The sequence below is a fragment of the Eleginops maclovinus genome, chromosome 20, assembly GCF_036324505.1.
Source record: "Eleginops maclovinus isolate JMC-PN-2008 ecotype Puerto Natales chromosome 20, JC_Emac_rtc_rv5, whole genome shotgun sequence".
NCBI lineage: Eukaryota > Metazoa > Chordata > Actinopteri > Perciformes > Eleginopidae > Eleginops > Eleginops maclovinus.
Window position 1 is genome coordinate 15146631 of NC_086368.1, and position 14491 is coordinate 15161121.

The 14491-nt window shown below is 39.2% G+C and overlaps 2 protein-coding genes across 3 annotated transcripts in view; both read right to left on the reverse strand.

Annotated features, from left to right (window-relative positions):
* The window catches only part of LOC134882291 (guanine nucleotide-binding protein G(i) subunit alpha-2), a 51214-nt gene extending 41364 nt beyond the window's left edge, over positions 1-9850 (reverse strand). Inside the window, exon 1 of the mRNA XM_063909922.1 lies at positions 9101-9850. Coding sequence (XP_063765992.1) covers positions 9101-9218 — 118 coding nt within the window. The 5' untranslated portion in view covers positions 9219-9850. The remainder of the gene's footprint in view (positions 1-9100) is intronic.
* Positions 9851-11254: 1404 nt separating this feature from the next.
* The window catches only part of LOC134883287 (sodium-coupled neutral amino acid transporter 3-like), a 30876-nt gene continuing 27639 nt past the window's right edge, over positions 11255-14491 (reverse strand). For both annotated transcript variants that reach the window (XM_063911590.1, XM_063911591.1), the window contains one exon: positions 11255-14166. In XM_063911590.1, coding sequence (XP_063767660.1) covers positions 14062-14166 — 105 coding nt within the window. In that variant the 3' untranslated portion in view covers positions 11255-14061. The remainder of the gene's footprint in view (positions 14167-14491) is intronic.

Sequence of the window (14491 nt, forward strand, 5' to 3'; positions counted from 1 at the left end):
TCATCTATCATCACAGAGGTACTTAAAGTGTCACATCTACAGAAAGCATAATTTATGAGTTAATGTTTCTTTTGATGTCATCTTAACTCCAATTGTAATACGTGCCATTCATTTTAAACTCTCAGTCTCACTTCTAATCATATTTCGCTCATGGGAAGGTTTTTTAAAGTTGGAAACTAGTTTTGTGCTTCGTACTTCAGCCTGCCTTTCACATGCCAAAATTATACACCACACGAAAGCCCTCCAAAAACACACACACACACGCACTGACACTAAAAAGATCACACAAATTATAAGTGCCACAAACCAGCCCGTGTTGCCAAGGATATTTCTTAAAGTTAGAGAGCTTGGTCTGGGGTCTCACACACACATTTTCTCCACTGTGCCCTGCTGATCTAAGGGTTTTTTTAAAGAGTGGAAAACAAAACAATACACCATAACATATTTTATGGCACTGGTACATCCAAAAATCATTAGCTGGAAGGGTGTGTTCAGACAAATAACAATGGTGACTGGGTATTATTATGTCCAAAAGATGAGTTATAACAGTCCTAAAGTATCACAGCTAACACTTTTTAAAACTCCACTCCTTGTGAGCATACACAGCATGCTGTTTAAGAGGTGTGTGTCATTTCACCAGTTTATCCTACTGTTAGGTTTTCACTTGCGTTGTGAAAACACACTGACACACGAGTGTTGTTAATACTGCTGTCTGCTAATAATACTTACATATGTAAGACAAAAGAAAAGTTGGAGAGGGAAAAGTAAGGGTGGCTTTAAAGCAGACTGGTTCGAGGGCTTCATTGTTATGTTTCAAACCGTCCATTTTAAAAAGTGGAGCCCACAGTCTGAGGATCAGAACCAGGCTACTGACACAGGATGGGTGTGCTGGTTTCCTCTACCAGCTGAACAAAAGACTCACATCTACTTCTCTTTTACATGCAGTCAGCTGAAAGAGGAAGTGACTGATGGAGGGGGTGACAGGCTGTAACAGGAAATGACATCAATTAGATCTGCAACACGGTTAACAACTATGATCAAAAATGGTAAAAGAGAGAGGAAATAGACAGAGATCTTAACGGAAAAGCATCAACAATGGTGACAGCTGCTTTGAAGTCCCAAGCATCATCTATTTGATATGAGAAAAGTGTGGTTATTTTAACAAAGTACAACAAAACAAATCGACTTATTTAATTAGAAAAATGGTAAAATGAGGTAATAAAATAATAAAAATGAGCTGAAGAGAAGGTGGTTATGGACTCAAATCCCGTAAAATGGCTTGTTCAAAGAGGATCATCATTTGTAGAACCAGCAGGAAGTGCTAATTGGTTTTGGAAGGTGAACCCAGTTTTTATTAACATACCAAGAAATGTATAATAAAGAAATATATTACCTTCAAAAATTGATACAGCTTAAAGTGTAACGTAATGTAAATGTGTTGTGTTTCAGCATGACACTGAAAGCAGCAAACCAGCTGGTAAAGAAGATAATCCAGATAAAAGATTCTAATGAAGTTTAAGGATAGAGTTAGTCTAGTTGTCAGATATTGAAGAGCTAAAGACAGGCGATACAGCAATAAACTGAGCCCTCAATTACAGCCTTCTCTATTCAGCTGTCTCAACATCACACTGAGGCCCCTTGAGAAAAAAAACATAACCTCACCCAGTGTGACATCTAAACTATTCCCACCATCTATCACCTTTGCATGGGCCCCTGCTGCTTAAGTTATGCTAGACACCTCACTTGATGCACTCGCTGTTCAGATGAACACCAACAGAAACAGCTGAGAGCCAGCAGATTGACATATCAAGAAAGGGCCATGGTGAAAATACATCTGATACTGAACAAATGGAACAGACCTAAAAGGGTACACTGTGGCTTCCTGCACCTCTGGCAGAGCGGCACCTGCTCTTTCATCTGACTGCTTTCTGACAGCTTCACTACATCACTGTTTCACATCTCCGCACAACACACTGTCACTCGGTACAAAACACAGCGACAGGTTGATGAAAACATTTGTCATGATAAAATCTATTTTCTGGCACTCCGTCTGAAAAGTAATGTCGTGCTTTTTTTTGCACAGCCTTCCAAGCTTTTCTCTAACACCTAGAACACATTTGAACAGTAGCTGAACTAAATAATAGATGAAAGAACTGAGCATATCAAACCATGGCTACAGACATGCTCTGTCTTCCACTTGGCTAAACATGAACTGTGGCCCAACCGCTGCTTCCATCCTTACTGGTTATCTCATGAGCTTTATTGGATTGGTAGCCAGTTTAACGAATCCTCTCTGTCTTCTTTTTTCATCCTCACTTTAGTGCTGCCTACTTCTTTTCAAAGATGGTTGGGATGAAATGTCTAAAGAAGTCAGCCTCCATTGAAGACTGGAGCTATTTTCTTTCTGGGGGTACCATTTTGACATTTGGCTGTTCATACACACAGGCTCAAAGCTGAGAGCAGGACAGCCCTGGGGGAAGCCCAGGCGTACCAGACCCTCCAGTGCAGAAAAATGACAGGATGACCCGTGCGGATGGAGGGGAAGTGAAGTGAGCTCATTTCCTATAATGGCAGAAAGAAAGGAAATGGATTGTGGGAGGGGAGAGAGGGGATAATGGTTTACTGTATGTGTGTTTAATGACATGGTCAGACAAAGAAAGCCCCCACTCCCAGTCCCAAGCCCCTAAGGGCACTTGGAAAAATAAGCAAAATAAAGTGGGGACCTTAAGTGGACATAATGTGATGCTATTGGAGTGGGGTCATGACTTTGAGGAGTGAATTGTGTATTTTCAGGACACTAGCTAAATAAGCAGCACTGCAGGGAGCACAGTTATTATGCCTTTACAGAATAATGTCGATCAGGTTTGGGTTGAGAGGAAAATAAAGGTTTTGGTAGCCCTGCAGCAACATGTGGAAACATGCCAGAACACTCACTGGTTTGCATGAGCAGGTCAGTTAATTCAAAGTACAAAAGTGGTCAAGTGATGCATATAAATCCGATTTAATCCCCCAGGTTTTCAGACCTCCATTACAGACAGTTCTTCAACCAACCGTATACAGTGCAGGTGAATTACTTTGTTTGTGGTGCTCACACTGGTGAGTGATAACATTTAAAATGCTCTTCAGCAGCACGTATAACCACAAACAGTGTCCCACTTCCTCAGGATCAACTGCAGATCTAATCTATTCACACCCCCTGCGAGAAAAAAGCTCTTGTGTGCCAGTTAACCAACAGAAACAGAATTAGGCGTTGTGTTACAAACTCTGGCAAAACAAATTATGTTTTAGTATGTTGAGAAGCAACAAGGAGGCATTCATTGTAGTGGGCTGGAAGTAGAAATGATGGAGACTATCTGAAATATTAATCAGTTTAATCTAATTCAATTATATCTACATGGCAGGATGGATACCGGTTTATATGTTATTTTAAAGCTATTTCTGTATCTGAGCCTATATCCAAGGCTCTCAATAAAAAAGCTTTGCATTTTGCAACAGTTAGGTGCAGGGTGGTCTGTAGTATCTACTTCCTCCTCCTACACACATTATCGAAGGTTAAGTTCTTGCACAGAGAATAAGGCTAGTGATCTGGACCTGTGTCAAATATCTTCACACCCCGTGGTGATCAAGGTGAACTCTGGATGCTGCACTCAATAACAGTTACAACCCACGGGCTGCAGGCAAAGTAACTCACAAACCGCCTGTCCTCACTAAAATATTCAAGTAGCAGGAATAATGTAGGTATAGAGCAGGGGTCTATATTTGAGGCAGTGGAGGAGGATTTTTCTAAAGCTATCAGTATTTCCTGAGGAGAGAAGATGGTAAAGCGCTATCCCTGTGGACTCGCACTGAGACACACAGTCTGCAGGAGCAGGCTTTATCTTAGCTCTCCCTGTAATTGCAGGATATTCTACCCCTTCACACACACGTTTACAGATCTGCTATCCAGTGCGTCATACAGCTAATTGGGCAGCACTGTGGTGCAGACTGTTGAGTAAACACGGTCAAGTCACCCAAAAAACATAGGGCAACAGCACATATGATGAATTTCACAGAATCGGCACAAATTTGCCAAAAGTGCTCATTGTAAGTGTCAGTTACAAAGCAGCTGCATGAAGCTGAATTTCAGAGATTTTTTCAGAGAAGTGTGCTGCGCTGCCGGAGCAGGCACTTGAGACCTGGAGCTGTGGAACAGGTCAGTCTGACTGGCTTTTTCCAGAGTACCAAGGTCCCTATAATCAGCCAACTGTAATTACACCTGACACCCACTGAAACTCAGACACTGCCTTTAATAAGAGGGAGGAACCGAGTGTCTATGCAGCACTGACCACATGGGCTGACCAGCAGGAGAAGCTGTCACCTTGTGTTGTCATCAAACATTACTGTCTACAGTAAATATGTGCCTGTACTGGAGGCTTAATGTGCTGTTGATGCTATTTGGACAAATAGTGCACCCTGTTATGTTTCATTTCTCTGGATTGTTTTTGTCCTTTAACCTATGGAGGTGAAAATGGAGAAGGAATTTGGGAGCAGTTTTATAGAGATTTGAACAGCAGTTCAACACCAATAATAACCAAGAGGTGAAGATACAATAGCAGAGTCCTGATCTCCCTGCCTCTCTAACCATACTACCACAGCAGCAATGGCTCAGGTTTCCCAGCTCAAATCTGCTCACATTGATGGCTTTCACAAATGGTAGCAGTGGCTGGGCTAGTCGATAGAGGCCCTCTCTTTGTGATCAATACTGCGTCTGCAGCGCTAGGCTTTGAGAAAGTTACCTGATCATACATGTCAAGAGAAATGAACGTAAGAGTTTGGTCTCCTGGAACCCACAGGAGGAAACTGCCTGTGTAGGTGTGTGACCGTGGTTACGACCTAATACAATCGTATTAGCCACAACCAACTGAAGGGTTTGGCTGTGGCTCTCTATTGCAATGAAGAAATAAAAAACAGTTTGTACCAATACAGACACAGACTGGTGTATAACTTAATTTCCTTGATAGATTTGGTGGGTTTCGTTGTTCGTTGAGCTATGGAAAAATGTATTATCATGTTAGCCACTAGGTAAAACTGCATTTTCACTGACTGGCATGGTTCGACTTGACTAACTTTTTCATTCATGGGGGTTTCTAGTAGTTTTTTTTCCACAGTTGATAGTACCTACTCAGTATAGGTGGGTTGATCAGCTGTAATTGAAACAATTAGTTACAATAAGTCCTGTTGCCTGCAGTGATCTAAACTGTTTAACTCTTTAAAAAAAAAAGTAGTCTCCACACATTTAACTAAAGGAAATCTAAAAAAGAGCAAGTCGAGGTGAGTAAGTGTCTACCATCATTTTTTGAATTGGTGCTCACTTCATCCAATAACTGCTTTAGTGTTTGCTGTGAGTCTATTTCCCGACTTCCCGACCAAGGCTTTAGCAAAGTATGCAGATTATCGAGTGAGCATCCTCATTGGCACACTGCAGAAAGCACATTCAAAAAGAGGAAGGGAACACGACTTGTTTCACATCATGTGTTTTTTCTTCTGTCTGTGGTTAAAGCTATTTAATGCTGGTTCAAAATAATGACCAGGGTCCTTGTGTAAAGACAGACATGGTTGAGTAATACAAAATGTTCTTTGCATCTCCTCTCCACACAGATAATATATCCGTAGCCTGAAAACATTAACTATGAATTTGCCATCCCGTGGCATGAGAAATGCAAAGTGGCTTCCGCTTTCATTTAGGTTAACCGTTTAATGCTTTGATCAGGAATAAAACCAGCTGCCGGCTGAACAGTACGTCAGCCTTACATTGTTACATGGCAGCCTCACTGCTGGGACCACTGGGGCTTATGTATTGCAATCCAAGTCAATTTAACATAGAAGCAACAACCGTAAACCGACTGCATAATGTGTACTGCAGAGCATGCCCTGTATATCATGTCATGAAACAACACGTCCACTATCCCCCATGGAAACGAATAACAGCGCTGCCATATCAGTTATTTTTTAAGACCTAAAATAGACCAAGTTGTTTTTCTTCCAAGATCAGCTTCTTTTTCACTGCAGCCCCCTTTTTATTTTTCGTCATTTATCAACTCTATCAAGCAGACAGCTGGGCAGTGAAAAGGGAGTATTCACACGTGGTTCACGTCTCTTTAATGTTCACATATACCGAAGACATTTTTAGTACAATTCCTATAAGTCTATATATTTGTGTTACAATAAAATGTGGCTGTCCTGCCAGCACAATACATACAAGCATTGCCTATCAAGCCTCTAAGCCAATGTGTTTATGCAAAATTAACAGTATTTGTGTGTGTGTGTGTGTGTGTGTGTGTGTGTGTGTGTGTGTGTGTGTGTGTGTGTGTGTGTGTGTGTGTGTGTGTGTGTGTGTGTGTGTGTGTGTGTGTGTGTGTGTGTGTGTGTGTGTGTGTGTGTGTGTGCCTCATGCAGAAATATTTCCTACAACTAGACTGCAGTTTCTCACAGTTTAAGCGAGGCATGCAGCCAAAAGGAACTTTTCATTTGTGTTGAGCTGGAAAAAAAAGGTTAGTAAGCCAAAGGATAGAGTGAATCAACTAAAGTGAGCAGAGAAATCTTTGTTGTGAACGGGGAGGAGGATTACATGTCAATCAAAGATCAGAATCAGCAGGGAAGGCTGTGAATGAGTGCTTCCTGTTAATGAAAACTTAAGCCTCCATGGTATGAAGTCCTCGCTGCTACATTAACTAATGGCTTTCTCTGGGGACAGCAAAGCAATCTAACACAGCCTTCTTGTAGGTAAAGTATGCTCACGGAAAGAGTATTTACAATGGAAATTCCTAATTGCGCGACACTGTATGAAATATAAATTGGGAAGTAAAGATTTGGATTATACTTTCTGTGGTTGTTGAAGGCAGTACTTCAGAATTGATTCAAAAACAGATCCATCATTGTAGTAGAAACAAGGCATCATTCAACATTAAGCCCCACACCTCACATTAAGAGTCTCACGGGTTTGCTCTAAGAGGGACATTGAATTACAATTTACATCTGAGGCTTCATCAGGCCCGACAGGACAGTCTGTTTACTGGTGAAGGAAGCAGGCATTCTTTTCTCAGCTGTTTCAACAGATTCCATGGCAACAGATGGGAGCGCTGAAAAGTGTATACATTGGAGGTGTGATGTTGCACCTCTGGAAGGAGGTCACACCTCCATCACACATACTTAATAGATTATATGATTTAAGCTACAACTAAAAAACCCAACATGGAGACACTGTAACGGAGCTTTATTTTAACTGACTGAATTTTGCTCCATCTTGAAGGAATAATTCATGCAAAACTGCATCCTTTCCAGACTAGATTTTAAAGTTCACGTTTCAGAAAGCGGAAATCCTACAGTTTGCAGGTTTTTATCCAATAGTCTTTGCACACCCTGACCATTTTTTTCAAAATGCACAAGTGAAGGAGAAAAGTCTTTTGTCCATAAATTCACAAAATCCAGGGTTCAGATTCAGACCTCTCCTATAATTCCTGTCAGCCCCCACACACTGCGCTGGATGGTAATTACTGATATTAAACCTGCTGTACAGCAGAGTATGTAATTAGACTTCTAACCAGGGGCACAGCTTAACGACCAGACATCTCTTTAATGACCCAGGGGAGAGAAACACAGTATGTGTTCTCTATCAATTTAAGCAGAATTTACTGTTTTCTGTGAGATAGAGGAGAATAAATCAGTTTTGTGGGACTGCCAAACTGTTACAAAATGCATCCAAACTACTTCTGATTTATACAAGCTATAGTAAGGACAGAGCGTATGCATGAGCGTGGTGTAGAATGAGAATATTAAATAGCTTGTTTTCAAGTATGATTCAAGTTGACCTATATTTCTCGGCTCACAGAATCAATATCAACCAGAGCATATGTTCAGCATGGCGTTTTCAATAAAAACGACTGATTCAAAACTGCATTGAATATCTTGAGACAATAACAGGAGTAATTTCTGGAATGTGAATCAACGAACATGAAATGAAACACATCATTGATGCTTGAATTGACTGATTTTAACTTCATTCATGATTCATTGATTCAGCCAATAAGACGTGTTACTTCCTTTCTTTGTGCTTGTCTGAGCACTTCAGCAATTAAATATTATTATATTTTAAGGATTACCAGTGTAATATTGTTTAATTGCAATGATTTAGACCAGGACAATATTAACATTAATTTCCATGATGCCCCATGCCATATAGGACAATCTAAAATGATAAGGCTGGTTAGAAATACAACAAGATGTCAGTATCTTCAATATTAAAGGCCTATGTAGAACAAAGCAATGTGTCCAGTAAGCTATAATTCAAAGAAGGCTCAATTAAAAGCCTTGGAAAGTGGCTCATTCTCTCTTTGCTACCAAGCATTACTATGAATCAGTTGTTTATGTGTGTGTGAGTGCTGGGAACCGTCAGGGCTGTTGACCCTCTGTCCAAACAGCAGCGGCCCACTCATTATCAACCAGACCTTGGCTTGTCTGACCCCTCAGTACTGTCCTGGTGGGAGGAAACCTCTGCAGATATAAGACTGCCTATTTGGCTGCCTTGTCAAAAGAAATCAGACACTCTGCCTCTCACTCGACATCCAGAGTTTAGCATTCAACACCATCCATTGCAAGACACGTGATCCTGACTGCTGTTTCAACTCCAAACATCCTAAATAAAGCCCACATGTTTACGGTAAGCAGAGCCTAGAATGAAGGAAAAGGGCAGGACAGGACATTCAACTTATAATTAACATGCAAACTATGGCAGTGGGCTAGTTCACAGGACTGCACATTGCCCCATTTGTGTCTCCAGAGGGTGTAAACTCTAACAACCAATTGAGTTCTGTTGTAGCTGTAAAAAACACTTAACAATAGTGTGAAGGATATGAATGAAAGCCACGCTTTTAAAAGGGAAAATGTTAATATTAAAAGCTCAAAAAGTAACTTACTCATGGGCTTTGTGCCTGTTATGTGTCTGTTATTCTACGGTGTCATCATGTACAAATGGTCAAGTGTTTCATGCTATTGCACAATTTATCTGTGGCCTTTAATGAGGGACTTTTGCAAGACAGTACAAGTGTTGTGACACAGTACTCACCCAGCAGTAGCAGTTTCACTTCTCTCGCCGCCTTCTCCCCATCTTCTCTCAGGTTTTTATCAATCATTTTAGACCTCTCGGCCGCGGCTTTATCTTCCTGACTAACCGTACAACCCATGGTTCCTAGTGCGCGCTTCAGGACTGCTGCTTAGTGGGAAAATATCACCTGAGAAATAATGTATCGGCTGAGTCCGAAAAACCCTTATTTTAAAAAACAAGGGCTGAAGTTTGGTAAGGCGACTTCCCTTTTTGGTGAGTGGCGACAGCGGACTGGAAACATAGATTTCCTCCTGCAATGGGAATTTGGATTTCTAACAATTCCCAAACACACTTGGTTGTTCAGTCAGATGGCCAGCATTTGTGGTTTCTTGTAAGAGTGGATAAGTAGTTGTCCAGCGTACGAAAAAACAACTAGAGTAACTTTTTTTCTATCGCTTGACTTTTAGGTAAAACGGTAGTTCCTACAGTCAAACATCAGAGCAGGTTAAAACCCACGAAAACGGGAGTTGAAAAAGTATTCCAGCTGTTGAAAAACCGAGCATTGACGGATTCCTGCTGCCTGTGAGGATACCACACAGCGCACACACCAGCCACTTTTCAGATACTATTTCTCTTCACTGGTTTGTATCTTTTTTTGTTTTAATCCCTATTGCCGTTAAGCATTCTTCCCCCGCGTTGAGATTTATCACGTTTGAAGCCACACCCGTAGCCGCGGTGAAGTTCCCCTCTCTGTCCGACAAACGGAGAGACAGCTCAGTCACCTCCCAGATCAGCAGCAGCAGGGCCAACCTTCCCCAGGAAACGCCCACTCCCGGTGCGTCATGGGAAATGTAGTCAAAGGCGGCGTGCCTCTGTTTTCTTCTAGACACAGCCTTCAAGTTAATCACGTCAACATTGAGGATGTATGTGATTCCCAGTAACGATAGAAGAGATAAGAGGTGTTTTTGTTTTTTAAGATAGGTTAACAGGTAGCTCTATTAACCAGTAGGCTACACTTTTACAACCTAGGTTGGCCTACAGTTCTTTTTTATATTGACCAAATACAGCAGTAGAACAATATTCAGTTTGTTTTCTTGTAAAGGAGTAGCTATATCTCAGAACTTTTACAGGATGTGTATCTTGTGTATTTTGTAAATTGTGTAATTTTTCCCTTTTCCTTTTTATTTTTGAATTTTTAATATTTGGAAATGCATGCCTTTTGGGTAATATTAAAATATCTTTAGCTCTTTTCTTGCCGTAACAAATGAAAGTTTCTCCTCTGTGGGACGAATAAAGTTATTCTGATTCTGATAGCTACAAAACATGATCTGCTTAATGTTGTTTAAACGAAAGGAAGAGTTCTTAATGCAGATATTACAAATGCAATCCAAACATAATGTTGTAGGCCCAGTAGTAGTAGCACCAATACAGAGCCATTTAAACTACTAACCAATAGCCTATTGTTGAATCTATAATAGTACTTCATATATACTTCATTAAAAAATGTGTCTATTTCAATGTTTCAACTTAAAAGATATCCTATCGTGCAAAATCATCTGTAGGTTACCTGTAGCCTTTGAGTAAATGTATTTGGGTTAAAACATATGCCTCTGATTGTATAAAGGCAAAACTGAAACTTATCACAAAAGAAATCTGCTCTTTAAAAAAATGTAAATCCCCAATTTTTTTACATAGCTTGGTGGTCATAACGCCATAGCTGATGCCTACAACAGCTCCATAGTGTCACCTAGTGGACTGGCTACTTTTATTACACAATTCGTCTACCACAGTCTTAATAAAAGCTTATTGTGTGCATATGTATGCCTAAGACAGGCAATAGTAATTATGTGAAATACATTTCTATGCATTCGAAAATGTTATATGAATGAAATATATTTTATCTTATGGCTACATATCACTGTTATCATCCTGCATATAATGCATATAATCTATGCATTATATTGCAATAGACTAAGGGATGTACTATATATTCAAGGTGTATTTTTTACTCAAATCTAATGCTAACATTTTCTAATTGTATCACTAACACACTAATTTGACTGGGGTTGAAAAGTTGTAGAATTGCCAATGTGTTTCAAATGTAAAGAACTGTCATACAATATTCAATCTCCTGTTTCTGGCTCACCATATCTGAAAGAAGATGAGAGATCAACGTTTTGTTACCTCATTATCTTTATTGCAACATTGTTTACAGTACAACTGCCAGCAACATATTAAAATATATAGAGATACAAGAAAATCAACATGAATCCAAGGACAAAAAGGTTTAAAAGCACTTTGAAAATGATTACATTTAAAATTTTAATTGGACTAAAACTTTAATTTCTATTTACATTGTACAAACTAGATATGCATATAGAATATAAAGGGTATACATTTATATACATTATTTATAAATGCTGGCCAATGTCAATACTTATGTTACTTTTCGATCATACACATTTCAATAAATCACACAAAGACGGAGACTTACAACACTGACGTCTAAAAAGAGGTTCTCAGAGATCATCTTATATCAGCCACCAACAAAGTGTATCCCCTAACGTTGCTGCCTGAAGTTAACTTCATTTGGGTGTGTGTTATGAGGTTAAGATGTGTGTTTATATGTGTGTCATTGAAAAACTCAGAAAGGTCAAATTAGGAACAGAAAGGTGGGGATAAATATAAGTATTGCATTGCACAACACCATACACTACGTTATGCCCCAGTGGCTGATTCACATGATTCACTCTGCATACACATACATAAAGACAATATCTAGATACAATGGTAAACAAGGGGATTAAAAAAAGTTTCTCGTGTAACAAATTGACTGGACAATACTCACTTAACCTTTCAGCACTCACTGTAGTCTTTTGTAATAGAGTTTATAATTAAAATATATTGATATTCAGGCAAGTACACCAACTCACTAACAAATCCGAGTTAGTAGGTAACTGTCCGCCATGAAGCAGCAAGGAAGTCAGACACAACCCGAACTATACCACTGATCATACGCCACTAACTATAAATGACTTAAATAGGAAAAAAATCAAACTAAAATTAATAATTTGACAGGTTTTGCATTTCATCACTGGTCAGATTCAATCGAATAAACATTAAACATAACGTTTAAAACAACAGCTAAACTATCAATAGAGGGAGACAAACACTTGAATTATACTTCTGATCAGAGTATAGGTCCAGGTTTAACAACACTAATGCATATAGGTACTATAGTTGAATTACAATGGAGCCATGTTTTCTTTTATAAACAACACGGACACTTAAACACCTCCAACAGTACATCCAATTAATTATTTGTATCTACAGAAGGACCAAAGGGGGAAAATAATGATGGCAGGGGCTCATAAGAGCACAAACCTTAATGTTATTTCAAGTAATGTTTGAGAAGACATCCATATTATATCGTCAAAACATTGCTAATTTTCTCGTAATCTACATTAGATTGATTACTTCACCAAAGATTTCGGTATACAATAGATACATGCCCTTAAATCACATCTAACTAATATGTGAATTCCTCACATTTGCTTGTGTTTCAACTTATTAATGGCTAAAAGAAGTTGTGCTTATCAAAAGGAAAGTGCTTTTGCGAACCAACAACTTTTCAAGATTGTTAAAGAGACAGAAGTCCCATGTCTGTGTCATTTGTGTTAGGGATCAAGCTTGTGCTAGACACAAAACTGTTCCTAACCACTTCATTAAGTGACCCTGTTTTTGTGTGGTTATCTTTGATCACTTCCAGTAAATGTTCAGAAACAACACATAATACAGGTAAAAATACTCCCTTCTCGATCATTAAGAACACTGAGCGGTAACTTACTTCTTCTCATTTCATTTATCCATTATACAATCCACCTGATAAGGTTTTCAGTACCATTTTATCTCTACACAGTAATACTTGGAGAAAACTGCGTACTACTAGGCAGTGTTTTATGTAGTGATCTGGAGAGCCAAGAACCATTAAACAACGGTCCTGAAACCTGCCTCTCTCATACTGATCACCTCAGAGAGACCAAGCTGAGGATCATTAGTCCATACTGCATCATCTGAGGTTTTCATCAAGTACTTTATAGTAATAAGAAAATATACATCTTTATCATCTTGTGTTGGAATGTTAGAATAAATGTGCTCTATACCACCTCCTTTCAGTGGTTTTACACCCTGCTCTGTCTGAAGTGGGAATAATAACACCTCCAAACCTTAAAATAACCACCAGTAGCACAACTTGGTGAAGTGAGCTAAATGCTGCACACTTTTAAGAAGCAACTCAACATCTTTCCGAGCTAAGCTAAAGAGCTGAGTTTTAAGAGTTTTCTCTGCAAGAAAATTATCCACTAATCTTTTTTCTGTGAAAAACATTTTTAGTTATATATGCGAACATGTAGTTGTTGAAATAACTTATTATTAATAATAGACATAAACATCATGAAATAATTGTCTATCATTCAATAGATTTTCATCAATCAACTGTTAAAATGGAGGGGCCTCAGATCATGTATTATGTGTCAAATAGCAGTGTTCAGATCAGAGATAGGGACAACACAGAGTTGGCAAGGAGCGGCAGATGCTCACAACCAACAACACAGGGGAAGGCATATAAAGAGAGCAGCTTTCTAAAGTGTTGCTTTTATATTCTCTTACATCCACCTCTCAAGGCACAGCCTCCAAATGTCAACAACCTATCATCAACTTTCCAGGAAAGTCTACTGGAATGGATCGGCAGTCACTGTTTGGCAGGATGTACAGTACAGAGTAATGTCATTAGAGTGAGAGCTTTTGTGGAGAAATTGAAAACCTTCCTGAACTCTAGACTCCTTCTCTGCGGCCGAAATTCTCTAATGGAAAAGACAGGGCATTTTCAACGTTGAACATCATTCAAAGTAAAAACTGTAACATTACAACATAGATCTAAATCGACGATATAAAACCTGAAAGAAAAACACGGAGAGTGGTGCTTAGTGACCACTGCTGGCGTTGCTGGTGCCAGATGTCCAATCCATGATGATAAAGCTCAGGCTCATGATCATAAACAGGAAACCTATGGCAGCAAAACAGACGGCCTAGGAGAAAGGAGGAGGGATTGAGTTAAAGACAGTGACAACAGGATGGAGAGATCATTAAGAACACCGGATGCATCCTTTACATTGCCACAATATTTACAGTGACGTCCATAGTAAACCATTGAATACCTGTGTAGCTTCAAACAGACATAATTGTCAATGTAAGCATTTTAAGTAAACCGTACAATACTAAATAAGAACAAATGCACAGTGTTTAACATATTAAAATCATCACAACTATTAGCATGTTGTACTGTATCATATATGCCTAAATTATATTAATAGCATTTTTTCTTACTGTTTTACAAATGTCAATGCCATTGTA